Source organism: Monodelphis domestica, chromosome 6, assembly GCF_027887165.1.
Source record: "Monodelphis domestica isolate mMonDom1 chromosome 6, mMonDom1.pri, whole genome shotgun sequence".
In the NCBI taxonomy this organism is placed as follows: Eukaryota; Metazoa; Chordata; class Mammalia; order Didelphimorphia; family Didelphidae; genus Monodelphis; species Monodelphis domestica.
Genome location: NC_077232.1, coordinates 273,739,785 through 273,765,908, shown reverse-complemented (window position 1 = coordinate 273,765,908; position 26,124 = coordinate 273,739,785). Strand labels below are relative to the sequence as shown.

The window sequence follows — 26,124 nt, the reverse complement described above, 5'->3', positions numbered from 1 at the left end:
TACAACGATCAGTGTGTCTGTTTTAGCATAGCTTCTCCACCAAAAAATATTTTGCTGGTGTCACGGATGTGAAATAGAACTTCTAGATTATTTAATTTGCATTTCTCTAATTTTTTCATATGGGCTACAGTGGAAGAAAGGAATAAGTATTTATATAGTGCCTACTGTATGTTTGATATTTTGCTAAGCACTTGACAAATATTATTTCATTTCATCTGTACAATAACCCTCCCAAGTAGGTGCTATTACAGTTTTCATTTTATAGTTGAGGAGCCTGAGGCAAACAGGTTTTGTACTGAAGCCCAACACTTTAAGCCATTGCCCCAGGTTTTTTATTTTGACAATTACACATAACAAATTTCCATATAAGTTTTCTGAAGTTATATGATCCAAATTGTCTTCTTCCCTCCCTTCCAGAACCTTCCTGGAGCTGACAAGCAATTCATTCTGGGTTATACATTTATTTTCTATATTGTCCATTTTTGTAATAGAATAATCCTATCAAACCAAAACTCCAAAACAAAAACCCAAATAAACAAGTGGAAAATCACATGCTTAGATCTTCATTCCCACTCTAACAGTTCTTTCTCTGGAGGCAAATTGCATTCTTTGTCACAATTCTTTTAAAATTGTCCTTGCTGAGAACAGCTGAATCTATCAGTTAATTATTCCACATTATTGCTTTTATTGTCTACAATGTTCTAAGTGGCTTTAGATAGCTAGGTTTTCTTGCTGTTCATATCTTTAGATAAGCCAACCTCATTGTGTGTGTGTGTGTGTGTGTGTGTGTGTGTGTGTGTGTGTGTGTGTGTTCTTTATGTGTTACTTAGGAAATAGTTTCATGTAACAGTCTATTACAGATGGAATTTACATTATCCTATGATTTTTACTAATGTAAAATATGTTATTGTTTATATTTTAAGATAAGTGATTTAATACCTGCCATTTTTAAAGGAATTGTGCACATTCCTTTTTTCATTTGCATTAGAAATATGTAATTTGTAGGAGATATAGTCTTACATAGTTTTTTTCTGGAAAAAAAAAAGTTTGAGTTCAATTTAATTTCTTCTCCCTGATTTCTGTTCAACACTTTAAAAATTGAATTATGCTAAAGCATTAACAACAGAAATAAGAAGGTGTTAATAGTAGAGAGGGATTTGGTCTTGAAAACAGGAAGACCTGAAAGTTCAAGTTTTGCATCAGACACATACTGAAAGTGGCTTAACCTCTTAGTGTTTTAGGCAGTTCTTTAAAACTATAAACCCCAAAGAAGATGCTGGATTTTGCTTGTCTAGAGAATTCCCAATATTCATGAAATCAGTTTGAATCCCTGTCCTATTACTAATAAATCATATGAAGGATTGTACTAAATCATGAATGATGGTAGAAATAAATGCAAACCAGAACAAATCTGAATTTACCTTGCATAAAAAATTGGCAAAAATGCATGTGAATTGGTTGGTATTGGTGGAGCTGTGAAAAGATAGACATATTTATATCTTGTTGGTGAGTCTTTTAATTGATTTAACCATCCTGGGGCCTATTTGAAATTGTATTGCAAAGAGATTGATGTGCTTATACTTTGTGACCCAGGGATATACCCTAAAAAGGTCATGTGCACCAATATATTCTTTTTTAAAACAATGCTGCCATTGTTTATTTTAAAATCTATTTTAAAATCATTAGTTTAAACATTCTTTTAAAATTTTTGAGTTCTGAATTTTCTCTTCTGTCCTTTCTTCACCCACCAACAAGATAAGTAAAATAATATTAATTTTACATGTGTGATCATGCAAAACATAGCTCCATATTAGCTATACATCAAAAAAACCCAAGAAAAACAGAAGTTTATATTTCAGTTTGTTCTCAGATTTCATTAGTCTTCTCTGCAAGTGGGTAGCATTTTTTCAGTATAAGTCCTTTGGAATTGTCTTTATCTTTGTATTGATCAGAGTAGCCAAGTCTTTTACAATTAATGATGATCATTATAACATTTCTCTTATTCTGCAGAAGGATCGTCTGATTTGTCTCATTTTACTTTTCATCTGTTCACATAAATCTTACCATGTTTTCCTGAAACCCTTCCCCTTGTCATTTCTTATGTCACAATAGTACTTCATAACAGTTATCTGCCACAACTTGTTCAGCCAGCCATTCCTCAACTGAAGAGTGTCCCCTTGATTTCTGATTCTTTGCCACCACAATAAGAGCTGCTATAAATATTTTTGTACATATAAGTTCTCCTTATTCTTTGATCTCTTTGGGAAACAGGCCTAGTAATGGTATTTATGATCAAAGGATATGCACAGTTTTATAGCCCTTTGGACTTCATTTCAAATAATTCTCCTAAAAGGTTGGATCAATTTACCCTTCCATCAACAGGTTATTAGTATACCCATTCTTCCCTCATTCCCTTATGTTTTTGTCATTTCTCATAGGCATGGGTTGGTGCGTCAGAGTTGTTTTAATTTGCCTTTTTCTAATCATTAATGATTTAGAACTTTTTAAAATATGATTAACTATAGATAGCTTTGATTTCTTTTGAATACTGCCTGTTTATACCCTTTGACCATTTATCAATTGGGGGATAGCTCTTATTTTTATAAATTTGACTTAGTTCTATGCTTAGCATGTGTTTGAGAAATACGGCCTTTATCAGAGAAACGTGCTGTAAAATTTTTTGATATTAACTTCATTGTCTGTGTTACTTTTTAGCAAAAAGTAATTTCCTTCATTGTCTCTTTTAATCAGGTCTATTTTTTCTTTTGCTTTGTTTGAGATTATGTTGTTCCTCACTAATTTTAGAGATCATTCCAATATAATAGACTCACACCCATGGCCTCTGTTTAAAGTGTCCTAATGTTAAAGTTCTTAGGATTTACAGTGTATTATCTTCCCATATAGGAATGTACAGTTTGACTTTATTAAGTTCCTTATGGTTATTCTTTCACTTATCTTTGTTAATCCTTTGGATTATCATATTCCAAGTCCTCTGTTCTTTTTACATGGAAGCTGCTAAATCTTGTCTGTGGCTCCTATTTGAATTTTTTTTTTGGCAGCTTGAAGTATATTTTCTCTTTTCTATTTGCTCTGGAATTTGGCTATAATGTTTGGGAGTTTTCATTTTGAGATCTCTTTCAGGAGGTGATACTTTCAATTTCTATTTTACTCTTTGGTTCTAGAATACCAGGGCAATTTACCTTGATAATTTCTTAAAAAGTATAATAGTTAATTAAGAGTTAATTGGGTAATCTGTTTAATTAAGAATAGATTTCTAGTCAAAAATAAAGTTTCAAAATAAAGAGCTATAAATTTACCTGAGAAGCCTTTTAAGGGAAGAAAGAATTCTGAGTAGGTTGGAAGGATGGAATTCCCAGAACCCTAAAGAAGAGGGCATTTGGGATTTACCAGTTGGTAAATTGCTCTGGGAAATTTCATTTTATAAAAAAGCAGAAAGATTGCTGGAGAAGTTTGTTAATATAAGGAAACTATATTACTTAAGATATACTTTAGAATAGCTTATGATCTATAGAATAGATTTATTTCAATAGATAAGAAAGGGAGTGAGGTTAGCCTTGGTTTCCATGGAAGAAACATTCCCTTGCGGGAAAGATTGGGAGTTGGGTTATTAGTTAGAACTCTTTAGATTAGGGAAATATATATATATATATATCTCAAATTCAATATCACTACTTTCCTTTCCTGTCTTTTTGCTTTTAATAGTTTCAATAAATAGGAAAATTTTTTGTAACTAGTCTCCAGCAATTTCCTCAATAGTTAATATAATTGATTCTCTCAACTGTCAACAACTAGTGACAACCACTAATACTAATCAATATCCAGGGTCTGTATTCCCTACAACAGAAGAGAACATTTTAGCTCTTTCTTTGATCATGGCTTTCAGGTAGTCCAATAATTCTTAAATTATTTCTCCTTGATCTATTTTCCAAATCTGTTGTTTTTTTGACGAAATATTTCTTAGTATTTTTTTGACTTTGTGAGACGTCATAAAACAATAAAACAGACTGTAAGGGGTAAATTTAGGGTTTTTAAAAAAACTATATATAAATTTAGTTCAAATTGCAATAAAAATACGCAAGTCAGTTTGGGAATTTATGGTATTTTAATTAATATAGAGGGAAGGAAATAAGAAGGAGAGAGAGGGAAAAGGGTATAAGATTTCTCTGGCCTGGCCTGAGCCAAGGGGAGTTCAGAGACCTCCCAGCCACAAGGCCTTCTCTGAGTGAGGGGCCTCCTAGGAGGATGGAGTTTTTAGGAAAGGTAAAGGAAAAAAAGGACTCAGCCATAAACTCTGAGAGAGCTCAGGGAAGATGCCTCACCTGAACCATGCTATTAATTATCTCCCAGTTACCTCATCAAGGACACTCACCACCAGACCTGGACAAAAGCTACAGGCACACCAAGGCACCTCTACCGCCAAAGAGAGCCAGAGCCACCTCCCCGCGGAAAGACTGGGGAGAGAGGAAGTGATGCGAAATATATAGACCATTTTTTACATCACTTCCTGTGTCTCACATCTACCAATGGTAGCTTAAGCTTGACTTAAGACAGCCCAGGGGGTCTGTCAGTTGCTTCTGATTTGTCATTTGTTAGCACATGTTAGCCCATCCTTCTCAACACTTAATCCTTAAGTAGGAGTGTAGACATTCCTGTTTGTTAGACTAAGCAGGGTGGAGTAAATCTAAAATTCACAAAACTACCATAAAAATTGGGATATGACAAGTGGATTTTTTCCTTTAGTGAACTTTTGTACCTCTTTTTCTATTTGGCTAACACTGCTTTTTAAAGAGTTCCATCAGTGCTTTTTTTTGTGCTTCTTTTACCAAGCAATTAATTCTCTTGTTATGATTTTCTTGCATCACTCATTTTTTCCCCACCACTCTTATCTCTATCTTTTCATTGGACTTATTGGACTTGAGTCATATTAGCACTTTTTCTTTGGTAGGGGAATTATTGGGTTTTGCTTGTAGCTATTTTCACATTATTGCCTCTTTCTGAGTTTATTTCTTGGTTCTCTGCCATCCTATTACCTTTTTGTGGTCAAGTTTTGTTTGTTTTTGTTTGCTCATTTTCCCAGCCTTTTCTTGGCTTTGTATTTATGTTAAAGTTGGGGTATGGTCACCTAGGGGTGGAGAGACTTCATTCCAAGCTTCAGGCTTTTTTGTGCTGCTGTTTTCAGAGCTAGTTCTTGGGGTCTGCAAGTATTGGGTCCTTCCAAGGTGATCTGACCTGGCAAAAGTATGGTCATTGCTCTCCTGGTCTTTCCTGTGGTCTTTACCCAGAGGGCCTCTGTTCCTCTGTTACTTCAAGCGCTTGTGTTTCAACCAGTTGTGACCAGTTGTCACACCCCACCCCCACCCCCACCATTGAGAGCTCTTGAAGCTGTTGCTGCTTGTTGTTGTTACCCCCACATGTGTGGTACTATAGATTTCTCCTTTGGACTTTTAAGTTTACTTTTACTGGAAAAATGTCTCATTCTGACCTTTTGTTGGCTTGATGCTTTAGTAGGTATTATTTTAAAGTTGTGTGGAACAGAATACTGAGAGAATTCAGCTGGGTTGCTGCCTCTAATGCATCATGTTGGTTCTACCACCCCACCAGTAGTCTCAGCATTTTTTTGTAGTGTTTTAGGAACTAATTGAGAGAATAGTTGGGCGAGTTGTGAAGAGGTTAGAATTTGGAAAATTATGAGAGGACTTGGATCTACTGTTTCCAGTTGTGATGATTTAATGTACATGACATAGCAGTGTAGGTAGAGGGAGCAAAGGATTTGAATGCTGTGTACTTGTAAAAACTGAATGATAGGCTTGGGAAAGGAACCTTCCTCCCAATTGGCTTGGGTGGATGGGGCTTTGGGAGTCTAATGACCCACAAATGTAGGACTACTGTGTTTAACGTATTAGTTTTGTTGAACTGTTCCTTCCTCCCTGTCCCATTTTTTTTTTCTCTTTTATGTTGTAGGGTTTGTCTTTCCAGGTGAGGTGCTATATTTGGAAATAGAGGTGATGTTGGAGTAATGAATAAGAAAAAAAAGGAATTGTTTTAAAGTGGGAGGAAATTATTGGATCCTTTTTATTTGCTCCATGTTTAAATATGATATTCTTACAGCTGGGCTGAGAGATGACCCTTGGATTCTTGTAGGCAATGTCTAGGGCACAAAATCTGTCAAACCCTATCCATTTTGGAATATATTTCAAGAATGCTTGAAGAACTTTATTGTCTAAAGACCAGCATAGCTAAGTTAAGAGAGACTAGATTGTTTGAGGAGTGATAAAATATTTATTTAAGCTATACCATCTCTCAAAGCTCATATGACAAGTTGAAGAGGAATCAGGATCTCATCTTGGTGGAAATTTTGTCAGTGCCTGGACTATAATTTGAATAGGTAGATAATTTAAGTATATTCGTTCCTTTCTAATACGATAAGGATGAAAATGTAGAGGGATAAAGAATGTTCCTTCAAGTAATAGAGGACCTTTCTTTCAATCATATCATACTTTATAGTTTTCATAGTTGTTTAGACTGTTAATGCTTTTTTTTCTCAGAATAGCCTCTTGAAATAGAGGTAGTGAAAGTGATGCTGTCTCAATTTTATAAATGAGGAAATTTATGTCCAGAGAGACAAAAGACTTGGTTAGTCAGTCAGTAAACACCAATGAAGTGCTTCCTATGTGTCAGATACTGTGTAAGTACTGGGTATAAAGTGGAAAGCAAAAATAGTCCCTCTTCCTAAGGACCTTCACTCTAATAAGGGAGAAGGTCTGCAAACAATTGTGTATGTAAAAGGTACAAACAGGATAAATCAGAGATAATCTCACAGGGAAAGCATAAACATTAAGGAGATGCTAGAGAAGATTCTTGTAGAAGGTGGGATTTTAATTGAGACTTTAAGGAAGCCATAAAAGCAGAAATAATGAGGAAGAACATTCTAGACATATAGCATAGCTAATGAAGAAGTCACCCTTTGAGGAAGTGGAGTGTCTTGTTTGAGAGATGGCAAAGAAATTAGCGTCACTAAATCCAAGAATACGGTGGCTAGACATAAGGACTGTCAAGTAAATAAGAAAGACTGGAAAGGAAGAAAAGGACCAACTTTTAGAGTATTTCATATTTGATCTTAAACAGGAGATTTGTTGAATTGGAGAGTAAGGTGACATGGTCATACTTGGATTGTAGGAAAATCATTTTGGTTACCGAGAGGAGGAAGATCACATGGGAAGATTTAGTCATTTGCTCCATATTACCTCCATCAAATAAATGTATACTTGTGATAAATGTATATTGTACCTCATAGTAGAGTTTTAAGAAATGGGAAACTTTCTAAAATTGGTCAATGACATTAGCATATTGTTCATCTAGATATACTATATTGAAATTGCTTTTCATTAATTTCAATAAACTCTTTCATATTTTGATAAATGTCTAAAAACAATACCCAAGTGCTTCTGTGATAGTTGACTCCTACAAAATAAACCAGATATGCCAAATATTTTCAAATAAAAGCACAGAATGACATTTTATACCAAGATTCCTAACTGTAAGATATAATTGAAGATTCATATTTTCCATTTTTATTCCCTAAACATAGGTTAATTTGGAGCTTTTATAGAGAATAGTTTTTTTTCAAAATATGGTTCTCAGTTCTTTAATTTTTCTATTAATCTCTATTTTACAGAAAGAGTTATCCGGACATAAGAATATTGTGGGTTACTTGGACTGTGCTATTAATTCAGTTAGTGATAATATATGGGAAGTACTCATCTTAATGGAATACTGTCGAGGTAAGTATACTACTAAGTATTCCATTTATATTTTATAAAATGATAAAAAAAATACTTTTAAAGTAGATTACTAGTTATCTTTGTTTCATCTGTCCCTTTGATGCCAGGCACTTGTTTCTTTTTTTCTTTAAAAATTTTTTTAAAATTTAGAATATTTTTCCATAGTTACATGATTCATCATACCCCCCCCCCTTTCTTCCCGTCCTGAAGCTGACAAGCAATTGCACTGTGTATCATTGTTCAAAACCAATTTCCATGTTCTTCATATTTTTAGTAGCATGATCTTTTAACATGAAAACCCTACTCATATCCCTATCAAACTATGTGATTGATCATATGTGTTTTTTTTCTCCATTTCCGTTCCCAGTTTTTTCTCTGGATGTGGATAGCATTCTTTCTCTTAAGTTCCTCTGGATTGTCCTGTGTCATTACATTGCTGCTAGTAGAAAAGTCTATTACATTCGATTGTGTCATAATGTATCAGTCTCTGTGTACAATGTTCTCCTAGCTTTTCACGCTGCATCAATTCCTGGAGGTCTTTCCAGTTCACATGGAATTGTTCTAATTCCTTATTCCTTTCAGCATAGTAGTATTCCATCACCATCAGATACCACAATTTATTCAGCCATTCCCCAATCGATGGACACCTCCACATTTTCCAATTTTTTTGCCACCACAAAGAGCACAACTATAAATATTTTTCCTTTTTCCTTATTATGTCTTTGGGGTACAAACCCAGCATTGATATGGCTGGATCAAAGGGCAAGCAGTCTTTTAAAGCCCTTTGGGGGCATAGTTCCAAATTGCCCTCCAGAATGGTTGGACCAATTCACAACTCCATCAGCAGTGTATTAGTGTCCCAATTTTGCCATATCCCCTCCAACATTTATCACTTTCCTTTGCTGCCATATTGCAGGCACTTATTTCAATCATAGATTTCAGCTTCTGCTTAATTAAGGAAGAATATTATAATCATTCAAATCTTAGTCGTAGTTACTACAGAGATAGCATACCATCAATCAACATGTTGTTTTAAATCATTAACTAAAAATATACAAGAAATCAAGGCAGATAAAGAAAATATTTATTGCCATAGGAAGCATTGTCATTCCATGGGGTCTGTAATTCTGGTTAAAATACGGCAAAAGATAATTCTTTGGACAGGACTAACCTATTATAATACAGCCTGGATTATATCATCATATTACTAAATTTAGCCAAGTGTGGGAATAAGATCTGACTCAGCATCTATTTAGACTTGTAATAAGTGATGTGTAGTTCTTTAAGTTTCAGAGGACACAATTAAATTTTGACCTAATTATGTGATAATGCATTTTGCAAGTGCCATATTTACTGAATAGTTTCTTAACTTTTTTTGACTGATATTTTTCTTATGATACAATAGGCATATGGGACAATTATGCCAACTTCTGTATCTTGCCCAACTAACCATTCTATCTTTCTGAAAGTGCCCATGCCTGGGCTAGCCTGTGTGTCCGTGGATTGGGCAGTGTGTCCGTGGATGGGTCCTGGCCGTGGGGAGGGGGGGAGGGTGGCTGCCATGGTGCTGTGGCAGGTGCTACCCAAGGAGCTGGCAGAGGCTATGGCTGGGGGCCGGGTATTAGTAGTCGGCGTGGGCGGCATCGAATGCAAGCTCCTCAAGAACCTGGTGCTCAGCGGCTTCACGCACATCGACCTGCCCTGATTATAATGTGGAATTCTTTCGGCAGTTTACATTGGTCATGAATGCTTTAGATAACAAAGTCGCATGAAACCATGTGAATAGAATGTGTCTAGTGGCTGATGTTCCTCTTATAGAAAGTGGAACTGCCAGCTATCTTGGACAAGTAACAGTTATCAAAAAGGGTTTGTCAGAAAACAGAAAACTTTCCTGGGATGTACAATTCGTAACACCCCTTCAGAACCTATCCACTGTATTGTATGGGCAAAATATTTGTTCAACTAGTTGTTTGGGGAAGAAGATGCTGATCAGGAAGTATCCCCTGACAGAGCTGATCCTGAAACTGCTTGGGAACCAGCAGAAGCTGAAGCCAGAGCAAGAGCGTCTAATGATGATGGTGATATTAAGTGTATTTCCACTAAAGAATGGGCTAAATCAACTGGATATGACCGAGTTAAACTCTTTACCAAGCTTTCAAGGATGATATGAGATATTTATTGACAACGGATAAACTGTGGAGGAAAAGGAAGCCTCCTGTACCATTAGACTGGACTGAAGTTTCAGAGTCAAGAAATAAATTCAGGAGATCAACAAAATGATTCCACCTTAAGTTTAAAAGACTAACAGGTTCTAGATGTCAAAAGCTATGCACGTCTTTTTTCAAAGAGTATTGAAGCCTTGAGAGTTCATCTAGCTGAAAAAGGTGATGGAGCTGAACTCATTTGGGACAAGGATGACCCATCAGCAATGGATTTTGTTACATCTGCAGGAAACCTCTGGATGCATATTTTCAGTATGAATATGAAGAGTAGATTTGATATCAAATCAATGGCTGGAACTATCATTCCTGCAATAGCTACCACTAATGCAGTGATTGCTGGGCTGATAGTCCTGGATGGTTTGAAAATTTTATCAGGAAAAAGAGATCAGTGTAGAATGATCTTTTTGAACAAACAGCCAAATCCAAGAAAGAAACTACTTGTGCCTTGTGCATTGGATCCTCCCAATCCTAATTGTTATGTTTGTGCCAGCAAGCCTGAGGTAACAGTCCACAAAGTCATAGTCCTTACATTACAGGATAAGATAGTGAAAGAAAAATTTGCCATAGTAGCACCAGATGTACAGATTGAAGATGGCAAAGGAACCATCCTGATATCTTCAGAAGAGGGAGAAACAGAAGCTAATAATTATAAGAAGTTGTCAGAGTTTGGAATTAGAAGTGGCAAGCAGGTTTCAAGCAGATGATTTCCTTCAGGATTATACATTACTGATCCATGTTCTTTATGGTGACGACCTAGAAAAAGAGGTGGAATTTGAAGTTGTTGGAGATGCTCCTGAAAAAGTGGGGCCAAAGCAGGCAGAACAGTCAGCTAAAAACATCAGTAATGGCAGTGATGATGGGGCACAGCCATCTACATCAACAGCTCAAGATCAAGATGATGTGCGGATCGTTGATTCATATGAAGAAGCTCCTTCAGGTAATACTGATGAAGTCACTGAGGAATACTCAACCTGGAAGAGAACGTTAGATGACAAAGAACATGTCAACACAAAGAGACCATGTACAGAACAGTCTGAAGAGCTAGATGACATTATAGCATTAGATTGAATGAAAATAAACTTGATAATTAAAAAAAAAAGTGCTCATGCCTTGCATGCCCTAATTGGTTCATGTTGAGGGACAATTTTGTTGTTGTTAGCAGCTATATTTGTTTTAAAAACTGTTTCTACAGTAATAATTTTTTGGAAAACCTCAACCATTTAGTTTCCTCTCTAAATTGAGAGATGAAAAAAAAATAAAGAATATAGTATAGTAGAAGTCGGCATATTATGATAACTTGGTTTTTCGACTATTTAAACCTATTTCATGTAATTGAATTGGATATAGTTTTCTAGTTTTTCCCCATATTTTTACACATTTTCCTCATCATATACTTTTTTTAAGTACTTTCATTTTCTCATTTCCCAGGTTTTTGAATTTCTGTAGCATTGCATAGTTGTTGATTGTCAATTTGAGTAGGCTATAATTTGACAACTATTATTTCTACTGTGATCAGAAAGTAGATAGAGTAATTAACATCTGAATAACTTTAATTTCCCCTAGCAAACTAGCACTGTAGAAATATTGTCTGACTTTGTGACAAAGTTACCATGTATTTATTTACTCATTGTTATGCTGTTTGCCCTATAAATTAACATAGCCAACTTGTGCCTGGTCCTGATGAAAAAAGGTTTTCATACTAGCTGATATTTCAAGATTTTAACTCAGTCTTCTAGATCTCGGGAAATATAGAAATATTTCGCTGTCTGTGACTAAGTGAGATGTGGGAGGACTATATGTGGATACACCTGCGAAGAATGAGTTATAGGCTGGACCTTTTTGAGACATGTATGAACATGTCCATGTGTATGCACCTTCCCTCTCTCCCATTCATTTAATAGAAAAGAAAGTATTTTACATAAACATTTGAGATAGGGAATTTTACCCCATTTAAAGCTCCACAACTTGCAAATTTATATTATTTTGAAATTTATTATGTGCCTTTTCATTTAGAATACATATAATGTAATTGAACCTTTTCTTGATTATTAAGGTGTAAGGATCAACAAAGTAAGCAGGGAAATTCAAGTTCTACACTGACTGACTAAATACATTAAATGAAGAGGGCTTCCCTTTCTTTTCTTTTCTTTTCTTTTTTTTTCACATGACAATTTCTCCTTTATTTTTATTTTATTTTTTTTTTCAATTTAAACATTGTTTTATTTGGTCATTTTCAAACAATATTCCTTGGAAACAAAGATCATTTTCTTTTCCTTCCCCCCCTCCCACCACCCCTCCCCTAGCCAACACACGATTCCTCTGGGTATCACGTGTCCTTGATTCAAACCCATTTTCGTGTTGTTGGTATTTGTATTAGGGTGTTCATTTAGAGTCTCTCCTCATTCATGTCCTCTTAATCCCTGTAGTCAAATAGTTGCTTTTCTTCAGTGTTTTTACTCCCACAATTTGTCCTTTGCTTGTGGATAGTGTTTTTTTCTCCTAGATCCCTGCAGGATGTTCAGGGACATTACATTGACACTAATGGAGAAGTCTATTACCTTCTATTGCACCACAGTGTTTCAGTCTCTGTGTACAATGTTTTTCTGGTTCTGCTCCTTTTGCCCTGCATGACTTCCTGGAGGTTGTTCCAGTCTCCATGGAATTCCGCCACTTTATTATTCCTTTGAGCACAATAGTATTCCATCACCAACAATATACCACAATTTGTTCAGCCATTCCGCAATTGAAGGGCATCCCCTCATTTTCCAATTTTTGGCCACCACAAAGAGCTATGAATATTCTTGTACAAGTCTTTTCCCTTATTATCCCTTTGGGGTACAAGCCCAGCAGTGCTCTGGATGGATCATAGGGCAGACAGTCTTTTATCGCCCTTTGGGCATAGTTCCAAATTGCCCTCCAGAAAGGGTGGATCAATTCACAACTCCATCAGCAATGAATTAATGTCCTGACTTTGCCACATCCCCTCCAACATTCATTACTTTCCTTTGCTGTCATGTTGACCAATCTGCTAGGTGTGAGGTTTAGAGCACTTTTTCATATGCTTATTAATAGTTTTGATTTCTTTGGCTGAGAACTGCCTGTTCATGTCCCTTGCCCATTTATCAATTGGAGAGTGGCTTGATTTTTTGTACAATTGATTTAGCTCTTTATAAATTTGAGTAATTAGACCTTTGTCAGAGGATTTTGTTATGAAAATTGTTTCCCAATTTGTTGCTTCCCTTCTCAATTTGGTTACATTGGTTTTGTTTGTACAAAACCTTTTTAATTTGATATGATCAAAATTGTTTATTTTACATTTTTGTGACTCTTTCTATGTCTTGCTTTTAAAGTCTTTCCCTTCCCACAGGTCTGACATGTATACTATTCTGTGTTCACCTAATTTACTTATAGTTTCCTTCTTTATGTTCAAATTGTTCACCCATTCTGAGTTTATCTTGGTGTAGGGTGTGAGGTGTTGATCCAAACCTAATCTCTCCCACACTGTCTTCCAGTTTTCCCAGCAGTTTTTGTCAAATAGTGGGTTTTTGTCCCAGAAGTTGGGCTCTTTGCATTTGTCATATACTGTCTTGCTGGGGTCACTTACCCGAGTCTACTCCACTGATCCTCCTTTCTGTACCATAGCCAGTACAGATTGTTTTGATGACCACTGCTTTATAATAGAGTTTGAGATCTGGGACTGCAAGGCCCCCTTCCTTTGTATTTTTTTTTCATTATTTTCCTGGATATCCTTGACCCTTTGTTCTTCCAAATGAACTTTGTTATGGTTTTTTCTAAGTCAGTAAAAAAATTTTTTGGAAGATCAATGGGTATAGCACTAAATAGATAAATAAACTTGGGTAGGATGGTCATTTTTATTATATTGGCTCGTCCTACCCATGAGCAGTTAATGTTTCTCCAATTGCTCAAGTCTGCTCCCTTAACTGTGTGGAGAGTGTTTTGTAGTTGTGTTCATATAGTTCCTGTGTTTGTCTTGGGGAGATAGATTCCAAGGTATTTTATTTTGTCTAAGGTGATTTTGAATGGGATTTCTCTTTCTAATTCTTGCCGCTGAGCTGTTTTGGAAATATATAGAAATGCTGATGACTTAGTGGGTTTATTTTGTATCCTGCAACTTTGCTAAAGTTGTTGATTATTTCGACTAGCTTTTTGGTTGATTTTCTAGGAATCTTTAAGTAGACCATCATATCATCCACAAAGAGCGATAACTTGGTCTCCTCCTTGCCTATTTTAATGCCTTCAATTTCTTTTTCTTCTCTAATTTTTACTGCTAGTGTTTCTAATACAATCCCTTTCTTTTCAATGAAAATTGTGATTGAAGACTTCATTTTAAAATGGACATTTTCTAAATAGATGATCATAGTGTTTTATAGCTATGAGAACCTTTGGAATTATTTGCACTAGCATCTTCTTATAGGAAGGAGGGAAACTAAGGTTTGGGGAGTCATTTTGCCCAGTATCATAGGACCCAGTTCAATTAGTGGCAGATTTTGATGCTGACTAGTTGCTCTTCACTGCAGGTCTTTGACTCCCTTAACTGCTACCCTGCCTCTCCTATTGTAAAAAATATTTGCTTAGACCAGTATTCCTTCACAAAAGACATATCTTTTCAGCATTTTTTTCTCTCTGGACAGCTGGACAGGTGGTGAATCAAATGAATAAGCGATTGCAGACAGGTTTCACAGAGCAGGAAGTGCTACAGATTTTTTGTGATACCTGTGAGGCTGTGGCTAGGCTACATCAGTGTAAGACTCCAATTGTGCACCGTGACCTCAAGGTAAGATGATAATCACCATCCTATAAAGCTGAGCCATCTTTTCTGGGATTTCTGATCCCCAAAATGGTTGTATAATTTGTTACAAATTCTTTCATTTTTTAAAAATTAAGTACATTGTTATGAGGAAGGAGTTTGTGTCTTTGCTGTGTTCATTTCCAATTGAACAAATATGGGATAAAATTAAAATGCCATGGGTATATCTAGCAGATTTTCCTACTGTTATTTCAGTGATTAGAATAAACCAGGGTGGTACAGGGATATTTGTACGTTCACTAGATGGTACTTTGGGCCAATATCAGAAATCAGGGTTTTGGGAAGGCCAACAGTATAGGGGTAACAGGATAACAAATAAGCAAGGTTTAGAAACAGATTCTGCTCATATCCTCTCTTCCCATATAACACTACAAAAGATGAAAGTTTTAGGAATTTTCACATGAGAATTCATGATGAAAAATTCTAAGGGAAACATTGCATAATTTCATACAGGCTATATTTCAAAAGCCTAATATTTATAATGCTTGTGCTATTTGTAAAGTTTTAAAAACAACTATTGCCCAGATGTTTACCATTGGTGAATTTTTTACCCATAATATGCAAAACCTTGATAATGGGTGGTGCAAAATTATGAAAGAAAAAAATTAGCTTTGATGTAATGATTTAATTTGGGAACTGAAAGAATTATCTATGAAAATTTAAACCATAGTATATTTGGTAGAGAAGAGAGTCTGTAAAACAAATTAAATAGTAGTGTAAAATAGAGCTTTAGGACAAGAGCTTCAATATCTTCTTTGCAGATAAGCTGTCAGTAAATATCAAGCTAGTCAGTTATGGTTTAATTGGTTCTTATGTTTGTTTGTTTGTTTTTAACTAGATGCTCTTTGGTTATTCTGGAAAGCTGGAGGATATAGAAGCCTTAACTGATTCAACATAGAAGTGATTTCAGACAACTCTCTGAGTTCAGAGTCAACCAAGTGCTACTCCAGAAATGCCATATAGCAGGAGTAGTTTCTATGGAATCCTCAGATTACTGCTTAGTACATTAAGAAATACCTAAAGTAACAGGGATGGAGATTTGAGGATTTGAGACTTTTCAATAAATATTCTTTTGTCTTTATGGACTTAGCCTTGAGTAAAGAGAACAGTTTCAAACTAGTGAAGGAAAGGTGGCCTACCTTTTACTCTTCCTTTTTCTACAGCAGTGGTGGTGGGTTTTAGGTTATGTGCTTTCTTGACTCACATCCATAAATTGGGTTTATGATGGCTTTGTTGACCTCTGCATCTAATGCAGAGATTTTGCTAGTATGAATAATTCAAGTAAAATTGGACAACAGAATCATCCTTATGAGTAAAGCAGGAGAATACACTAAATGTAATTTTATTGACTTTCCCACATAAGACTTCTTAGCAATTCTATGTCAGTGCTATACTGAATTGTGATGGGATGACCAATATAAATGCCTTTTCATTTTTATTTTAATGAAGTCAGATTTTTCTCTTTAGTCATAAAAGTCACTCTCCACCTAAATCACTGAGCATTCATCAAACACCTATTATCTTGTGGGTCCTTGCCCTCAAGAAACTTCTGTCCTGACCTGTGGCTCTATGTGCATGTGATAGAGCATATAAACAAAAAAATATAACATAAGGCAGACTGAGGAGGAAGATAAAAATTTGAGAACATGTAATAATTTAATTCTTTTTTCCCTTAAGGTAGAAAATATTTTGTTGAATGATGGTGGAAACTACGTCCTTTGTGATTTTGGCAGTGCAACTAATAAATTCCTTAATCCTCAGAAAGATGGGGTCAATGTAGTAGAAGAAGAGATTAAAAAGTAAGTCTAAGGGGGTCTTAAACTTTATGAGACTATAAAGATTCTAATCCTGTAAATAAAACAAGTTTGTTGGAATTAATTAGGAATTACATTAAATGACAGGCTTCACAAGTTCAGTTGTTAATTTATATCTGGATTTAGCACACTAGAAATTATTGGCACTTTTAGTCCTATTTTGAATTTAGCTTTTATTTAATATTAGATTTTTATAAGCAAATTTTCTAAGTTGATTCAAGAAGAATGGCATTATTACAGATTGTTTTAAGAAACATGGAATGAGACCTTTGTTTTCATTGATGCTTATGTGCATGCAAATTATTCTTTGTCTTAATAATTTCAAGCTATTCAGTCATTTCATTATGATTTAATATTAAGAAGGTCAGTTACATACATTGAAGACAATTCTTTAAGGTAAATCACAAAAATTAGGCTTTAAAAATGAGATGCTACTACAATTTTATGTATTTTGGAATTATGCAAAGTTAAAAGTAAGAACCAATTCTTAATTGTTTTGTGTTTCAAATATTTAATATAATTTGAAAACTAGGTTCTATTGGTAGCCTTTTATCCTAACCCCACCACATTTTCTAGATCCTTTGGAAAATAAAGTTGTTTCATTATACTTTATTACCTTCAACAAAATATACTGAAAGATCACAGTACAGACAGAGGTATGTTATACAATCTGAATTATGTGGTATATGCCCAAACCCCTCCTCCTGCCTAAATGATATAGATTGCATTTGTGTTTTCTTTTGAAATTACACTGTTTTTGACTATTATGCATCACAATTCAACAATTATATGGGTCATTCTGGTAACCTGTTAAATCTAGAGGAAACCCCCTCATTAGAGTAATCAAGTAAAATTGTGATTGAAGGAAATAAAACAACAGAAACAATTGATTTTCTAGAGTGTCAACTTTGGCTTTACTTTGAAATGGAAAGAGTTTGTATATTAGTTGTGGTAAAAGGTTCTTCCACTTGGTAGAAAATGATATCTATTGTGGTTTGAGAAGTAGAAGCAAGTTCCCAATGCATCTGAGAGAAGTAGGACTTAAGACCCCTTCTCTGTCTTCATAGGTCAGGATTAACAGAATTACCAACATTTATCATAGCCATAATATATGCCTACTCTTATCTGGAGTGTGCCATCCCAACAGGATATTCCAAAAGTGTTTAAGATATTTATTTAATTCATATTATTTCATTTAGCTGTGAGAGACTAATAGTAAAAGATGATAAAAACATTATTTACTTCATAACTATTTTAATAACATAAAGAATACTTCCCATTAAAAGAATTTCCTTCTCATAAAGAAATTTTATTAAAATGTTAGTTTAGATTTCAATCATTTTCCTTCCTTTCTGTTTAACCTCATCTTTCTTTCCAGATAGTTTAAACTGAATGTGAATTTCATCAATGTGGATGTTGACCAGTGTATTACATGATGAGAAAGGAGGTAGAAGTGAGCTAGGTTATATATCTGTATATATAAATATCTATATATTCACATACAGATATATATGTATAGCATAAAGCAAAATCCCTGCTATGTTTAAGGTACTCCATTTAAAAGGTAATTCATTTCTCAAAATAATTCTCCAGGGAACACAGAAAAGTAGTAACTAAAAACAGCATCAGATGTAGGTTTATATTTAAAGTTAAGAGAATCTAAAAATGTTTTGTTATATAATCTCAAATAAGGAATCTAAGGGAACCCCAATCCATTGCCATTATTTAAAATTCTACTGAATAACTGAAATTGAGTATTTTTGTAAATAAGATATGTTTCCAGAACGAAAATATCTTTTTCAGTAACTTATGTTGATCAATCCTTTGGAGACTGATGATTTTTAAATCTTAAAAAAGTACTTTAGAAGGTTTAGAAGGTTTATTAATAATAATTTATAGTATGTAGTTATTAGATTTTATTTCTTGGGGGAACCAATGTAGTATTCTTTCTTTTGTTGACATCTCCCTTCCAATTCACTTATTTACTGCCAGGTATACGACTCTGTCATACAGAGCTCCTGAAATGATCAACCTTTATGGAGGGAAACCTATCACCACCAAGGCTGATATCTGGGTAAGGAAAAGGGAAGGGCACAATTCATTTCAGCCACCTCTAATAAGAAATAATGAGAGTCCAGCTCAATATAAAAAAAAAGTACTAACATCATAGTGAGTAGAAAAAAGAAGGCAATAATGATTTATGTTCATGGAAATGAAAAGGATTAGGAAAGAATGGCCCTGACCTCAAACTTGAAATTGAAGACCTTTTGCTCATAATGTTTTTCTTAAAACAGATAAATTATTTCTCATAGGGTACTTTTTAACTTATTTTAAAAATGTTTCAAATGCATTTTATTTTTTCTGGCCTGTTGGCAGGCTCGTTTATGGTTTAGAAAAATTGAAATATAAAATATTTTGGGGAACATCTTTGTTGCCAGTTAATGAAGATCAAAATAATTTGTTAGTTGTTTTTCAGTTGTGTATGATTTGGGGTTTTCTTGGCAGAGATATAGAAGTAATTTGTCATTTCCTTCTTCAGTTTATTTTCCAGATGAGAATAGTGAAGCAAACAGGGTTAAATGACTTGCCTAGAGTCACCTAGCTAGTAAGTGTCTGAGGCCAGATTTGAACTTCTTAAGATGAGTCTTTCTGACTTATGGCTTGGCACTCTAGCTGCTCCAACACAATTAGTGTGTTATATGTCTACTTCTATGCATATACTTTTTTGAATTGAGAAACATCTTAGATTAGCTTATGTATATTAAGGCCTGTCAATAAATATATGGCTTAATTTTTTAGAAATAGAATTTAGAAATAGTATTTTAGCAATACAATCCTAGAATGTTTGCTGCAAGGAACTTTTTAATTCTTCTAGTTTTTAGTTAAGTTGCCATATTCAAAATGGCTTAATAATAATGATCCCTTTTTTAGTCCAGTATAGTAGCTTGTTCAATGTTCTTTGAAAAGATGTATAGACCTAGTTTATACTCAGTATTATTATTAATTGGTTTTACTTGTGTTTTTAATTGTACCTTTTCTATCCTCTCTTCTCTTGTTTTATGTTGTTGTCTATATCTAAATAGTCCCTGACCTTAAGAAATTTTAATGAGATAAGTTACCAGAAAAACCAAACTGGGATCTTTGATTTTATTGTTTTGGGTAACCTCTCCACTAATTTTGATGGTGAGTCGTCTAGGCCTTCTAATCCTGTGTGTTCTTACTTTCATTTTGTTTTCTCATTGATCCTTTATAGAGGACTTATTTAAGACTTTGCCAAGTGAGAGGTTTTGTAATAAGGGTAGGAAAAAAAAACAAAACTCTTTTTAGCTCTTCAAGATCCAATTATTTGAAAGATTATTTCTGTATATTAGTTTTCAACTGTATGGATTATCTTTATCTCCTAGTGCATATATATAGTCAAACCAAAGTAGTAATATATGTTATTTAATGAAATTAATATTAAACTCAGACTAGCAATCTGTATAAATTTAATAATAATAATAACAATAACAATAGTCCACTTTTATATAGTAGTTAAAAGTTTAAAGAGTATATTGGTCAGAGTAACTCTATGACATAGGTATCTAAATGAGATATGTCTTAAAGGCAGCCTGCAGTATTCCCAAGTGCAATCCAAACCAGATGAAGATTGGGAAATAGTTAACAAAATAAAAATACATTTAAAAATTAAGTCACTGTGTGGCTTGCAGGGGTTTTAATTTATGCACCAGTGTTTCTGTTTAAACTTTTCTGTTTAAACTTGATATCATCAGTCTTTTTGTTGTCTGTTGTACAGATGAGAAAATTGAGGTTAAGTGGCCCAGGGACTCACTTCTGGTAACTGTTAGCTAGTCAGACTCTTTTCACTGTCCTATATTTCTGAACCTTCTTTTGTCCCAGGTAAACTTGCATCTTAGAAGATGACAACATAACTAGGTGGACTGAGCCTCAAGCTGAGGAATAGAAGAGATGATTGCCAGCAACACTTTGTATGACTTGAGGCAGGTTATTTAATCTTTCTACTTCTTACCCTCTTAACATCAGAGATGTTGCTGGACCTGGAGTCAGGAAGAACTGAGTTAAAATTTGCCCTCAGGCATTTATGTGACCCTGGACAAGGCACTGAAACTCTGTTTGCTCAACTTCTTCAAATGTCAAAATCAGTCAGTTAGGCAAAAAAACATTATATACCTACTATGCTCATACCTCTTTGTTAAGTCCTGAGGTTACAAAAGACATTACTTTTCCCCATAGGAAATCACAATTTAATGGAGGGGATAATAAGAAAAAACTAAATAGGAAATATGTCAATAACTTTAAGATATTAAATGTAGGTATTTTTATATATCTATCTCTGAGACTTTTTATAGCCAGTCAATTTACTAGGCCCAAGAGTGTACCAATTGCTCACCTTCCAAAGCTTATCAATTGGCCTTTTTTTTCAATAACTAAGAAGAGATTATACAAGTAAGGATACAGTTTCAATAGCCGGCACTTGAATTACAAGGGATTGAGAAAGCTTTCTTTTAGAAGATGAGATTTTAGCTGGGACTTGAAGGAAGTCAAGAACTCTGGGATGCAAAGATTAGAGAGAACATTTTAGGCATTGGCCTGGCGTGGGAGTGTTGCAAATCAATAGCAAGAGAATGCTGAGAACCAGAGATGCAATGTCTTGTTTGTGAAACAGCTGTAGCTGGGAGGCCAGAGTCACTGCACTGGAAGGAATAAGGTGTATGATGATTGGAAAGGTAGGATGAGCATTTTGTATTTGCTCCTGGAGGCAATGGGGAGCCACTAGAGATTATTGAATAGAGTGTGGCATGGTTGGACTTGGGCTTTAGGAAAATCACTCTGGTGGCTAGAGGTTGCATTCAAATAAATAGAGATAATAATAATAGTAAAAACATCTATTTCCCATGATTGTTGTAAAGATTAAATTAAATAATGTGTAAAGTCGTTTTTGAACCTTAAAATACTATAGAAGTGCTTGTTGTTATATTAAATCTTCTAAAATGTCCTTGAACTATTAAAAATCTTCCTACTGTGACTGAGTTCTAGACTATGTGAATATCATGTCAGAACTCACTGTCAGGGAAAATTGCAAAAGGGACCATAACTTTGATGCTTTTTAAGCTAGAAAGGAGACCAAGTTAAACGTGTTTCAAACACATGATAATAACAGTTGTAGTATGCTGCAATATTTTTGAGATTAGAAAACTTTTTAATACTGTTATGTCATTGTGTGAAAGTGAATGGGTTTTAGGGGACAGCTAGGTGACTCAGTGGGTAGATAGCCAGGCTTGGAGATAAGTCCTGGATCCAAATGTGGACAACACTCTTAGCTGTGTGATCCTTGGCAAGTCACTTAACCCTTAATGCCCAGTGTTACCATTCTTCTATTTTAGAACCAATACATTGCATTAATTTTATGACAAAAGGTAAGAATTTAAAAATGAAAAAAAGAAAATGGATCTTTTATAGGGTATTTTAGCTCATATGCTTAATTTTAGATTGACATTTTAAGCAAATATTAAGTAAAAAGTAATTGTATTAAACTGTTTTCCAGGTCTGAATTTTTTTCATATATATATATATATATGCATGCAAGAAAAGAGAGAATGGAACTGAGATTATCTATCCTGAATTCCAAATTGCTCTATGTTCAGAGAATTGAGATTAAAAGTTGAACATTCCAAGAATTTTAAGACTTTTATTTGCATTTTAAAAAGGAATTTATACTACAACTGCAGTTAGTACTACTAATAATGATAAGAACTAACCTTTATATAGGACTTTAAAGTTTTCAGAGTGCAATAGGTATGTTATTTTGTACCTCACAATAACTGTGTAAGATAAATATTAAAAATATTATTACTGTCATTTTATATGTGAAGAGAGTGAGGCTCATTGTCATAAAACTAGTATGTGTCAGAGATGAAATTTGAACCTATGACTGCCTAACTCAGAATCTAACACTATTGTTTATAGAGGCAAAAAAAAAATAGGCTTATATTAGACATTCACCAGTGCATCTGTGAATGGACATAATTAAAGTTAGCTTGATGTAGGAGAAACCACATTGGATGATGATTCTGGGAAACCAGGTTCTAGTCTTGACTGACCCTTAACTTGGTTATGTCACCCAATGGTAACTTACCTTACTAGGAAAGGAATAGAATTCAGCTAAATGATCTGAGGTTCCTGATAGCTAATACTTGTTGAGTTCTGCTGTATAAACCAAAGCAATAGTAGAAAGCTTAAGAAGCAATGAAAAAAGCATTTTAGAATATTACCCTTGAGGCTGATCTATATTAGCTCTGAGACAGGATGAAGAGATTAAAAAAATTTCCCCCCACTGAATTCAGGATCATTCAAAATTATCAAGTTATTAATAATAAGTAATTTAGTCAAAATCAGGTTTTATTCTTTAGCATTCCATTATCCTGTAGTGATGATAGGTTTTCATATTTGTTTAGCATTGTGAGGAATTTTGAAAATTTTTAGTTAGAAATTTACACTATAGATGTAATTCCAAAAACATTCTTGTCATTGAGATATATATAGAATGTTTATTTAAAAAAAAATTCAGAATCCAGTATAGTTATTTAGCAAGTTGCCTTTTAATGTGGAAAAATGGGGAATTATAGCCAGATTTAAAATTTAGCTCATCTTCCCTTTTTACCTTTTCCCAGTCCTTCAAGATGTTTTTGTGTTTTTTTTTTACCAAATGATGAAAGAAAAAACTCTTTGGCATTTTAAAAAATATAACTATATCAAATTGAAGTGTTTTATCAATTCTCCTTAGTAGGCTGTGTCAGCACTATAATTCATTTCTGGAAATATTTACTCTTAAAAAACTTAACTACTTAAAAGGGAAAAACTGAATTATTGAAAATTAATTTAATGAAGCAAAACAGGCCATCTCTGTCTATAGTATTAAAATTTAGGCTATATGGGGTGAGGTTGGGGGGTTGGGGGGAGATGGATAGCTGAGTGGATTGAGAGCCAGGCATAGAGATGGGGAATCCTAGGTTCAAATCTGACCTCAGACACTTCCTCGGTGTGTGACCCTGGGCAAATCACTTAACCCCCATTGCCTTGGCTTTACCATTTTTCTGCCTTGAAACCAATGAATAGTATTGATTCTAAGATGGCAGGTAGGGTTTTTTTTTAAATTAGATTATATGTAAATTTTTCTATGACTTTGACACTCAAATATCATATTGGTTTATTTAACATAACACTTGTACCATTAAGAAAAATGTTGGGTATCATTCATAGCCTTCTTATGTTCATCATTGATCTTATAGGTAAGCATGTGGTTAATTTGCTGACTTTTTTCCCCCCTGAATATGTCTTTCTTATGGAAGAAGTGATTGTCTGAAGTACTTTTAAAAAGGAACTACTTTTTGATCTTTAGGACCCAGTTCATTCACATTTGATACATAATGTATCAAATGTGAAATGATGATTGTAATGTATAAAGATTTTAATTTTCTTATTGAGCATTTGTAATTAATAGTACTTATAGGGATTAACTGCTATAAGCTGTAGTACTAGTGTACGTCTGCCTTTTGTACAAAGGATAATAATTTGTTTCCCAGAATTTCCATTAAAGGTATTGAGTGCAACTGTATTGCCACCTAATAGTTGACTGATTTTGGTAATTTATCTTATGAGAAAAACTAGCAGAGTAAACCTTATTTGCTAATTCTAAAATAGTTAGGGCATTATTTTAATACAACTAAGTATAGTATTCCATGTAATTGAAAAATGTCCTGTAATTTGGTGTGGAGTATAAATTATGTCTTAAGATCTTTGAGCTTTTAATTGTTCCTTTATCTTAAGATGTATTAAAATTTGATGAATTTATTTTGATGCCTTAATCTAAAGTATAAATGTCTTTTCAGTGCCATAGTAAGGTATAAAGGTGATCTTTGGTTCTTAAAGACTGCTTTAGAGAAGCAGAAGCAATAACTGACCTGGTCCCATCAAAAGGGAAAGATTTCAGAATGAGCAGGCAATGGACCTGCATTTCTTGACCAAGATCCACTGTTTAAATAGGTTTATCAAAGTAATAGTTTCTTGTGGCCACAGCAACTCTTGGAGTAACTTGCAGCGGGCAGGAAGTGTTGACAATCTGTATTGGTGGAAAGGGAAGGATTGCCATGTCCATGGAAACAGATTTTATCAGTCATTTGATGTTACATTGATGTTTACTAAACAATAATTATTAGTTCCCCTACTGCATGATGTTGGAAAATTTACCAACAGAAAATTTAGCAAAATTGTAAGTTATTACTTTGTAATTTTATAAACTCCCTAGACTAGGTCTATTGTCTCCCCTTAAGTGCTTTTACTTCCCAGTACAGATTTCTGTGCTCTGATTTATCCTCCCTGACCTGAGAGTAAGAGCTTTTTAATTCTGGGCTGAGTCTGCTTGTTGAATATTTTGTATGTGTGTGTGTTTGGCAATTTGCTTTCTTCTGCTGCTTGGTTTTTTTCTTTTGTGAATTGGTAGGCAGATTTCAGATTGACTTCAGAAATAAATTTTCTGTATGACCCAAGAGGAAATCATCACAGCAATGACTTCTTACCATATTCTTTGTGTAAGGTTCTTCAATAACACATAACTTCCTGTATTGCCAACACTTGGAGGCCCAGGATCTGCCAGCAGTTTTTATATTTTAAAATGTCGAGAAAGTTTTTTTTGTTACAATTATGAAAGTCAAATTAGAACAGGTTGTATAGGTCAAGTATATGAATTTACATTTCAAAATAGCTGACTTGATGCTTTATGTATTAAGGATTATGAGTACCAAGTACACTGTCATTAAGTTAACCCTGAATTCAAATTGGGTTCCATAAAATCGGCAGTTATAATGGAGATGAACACAACTAAATTTGAGAAATATTGGTTTTTCTATAATTAGTGACTTTGGTTTGTTTTGTTCTTTGTCCTATAACAATATTTATATCTGTTCTCTTTGTTTACAGGCATTAGGATGCTTACTGTATAAGCTTTGCTTCTTTGCTGTTCCTTTTGGCGAGAGTCAGGTTGCTATTTGTGACGGAAGCTTTACTATCCCAGACAATTCTAGTTATTCTCATAACATTCACTGTTTAATAAGTAAGTATCTGCCTGAAGTACGAAAATTAAAGACTTTCAGAAAAGCTGGGTAAAGAAACTTAACCTTTAAAATATTCAATAATCTCCCCACCAACAGATATTTGTTTACATCTTTTGTTCCAAATATGTTTTTTGTTCCCATATACTATAATTTTGAATCACTGTAGTCAAGAAAATAATATCTTGTAAGTTGCTGTAGGATTGTTGTAGGAGAGCAAATTTTCTATAATAAAATAAATGGAAATTCCAAGGAAATATTTTTGTCTCTAAAATGCTTAGCTAGTGTGTAACTGATACTTGATCTATTTGAAATCCATTTGTATTAACT

General features: G+C 34.2%; 1 protein-coding gene and 1 pseudogene across 3 annotated transcripts in view; both read left to right on the top strand.

Moving 5' to 3' along the window:
- The window catches only part of BMP2K (BMP2 inducible kinase), a 121,467-nt gene that overhangs the window by 39,977 nt on the left and 55,366 nt on the right, over positions 1 to 26,124 (top strand). For 2 of the 3 annotated variants that reach the window (XM_007495963.3, XM_001371902.5), the window contains exons 3-7: positions 7,697 to 7,802; positions 14,677 to 14,819; positions 16,530 to 16,651; positions 18,659 to 18,740; positions 25,664 to 25,796. In XM_007495963.3, coding sequence (XP_007496025.2) covers positions 7,697 to 7,802; positions 14,677 to 14,819; positions 16,530 to 16,651; positions 18,659 to 18,740; positions 25,664 to 25,796 — 586 coding nt within the window. Of the gene's footprint in view, positions 1 to 3,689; positions 5,526 to 7,696; positions 7,803 to 14,676; positions 14,820 to 16,529; positions 16,652 to 18,658; positions 18,741 to 25,663; positions 25,797 to 26,124 lie in introns of those variants that run through there. The other variant, XM_056803240.1, reaches the window with a different exon arrangement.
- Positions 9,349 to 14,670, top strand: LOC103102978 (SUMO-activating enzyme subunit 2-like; annotated as a pseudogene).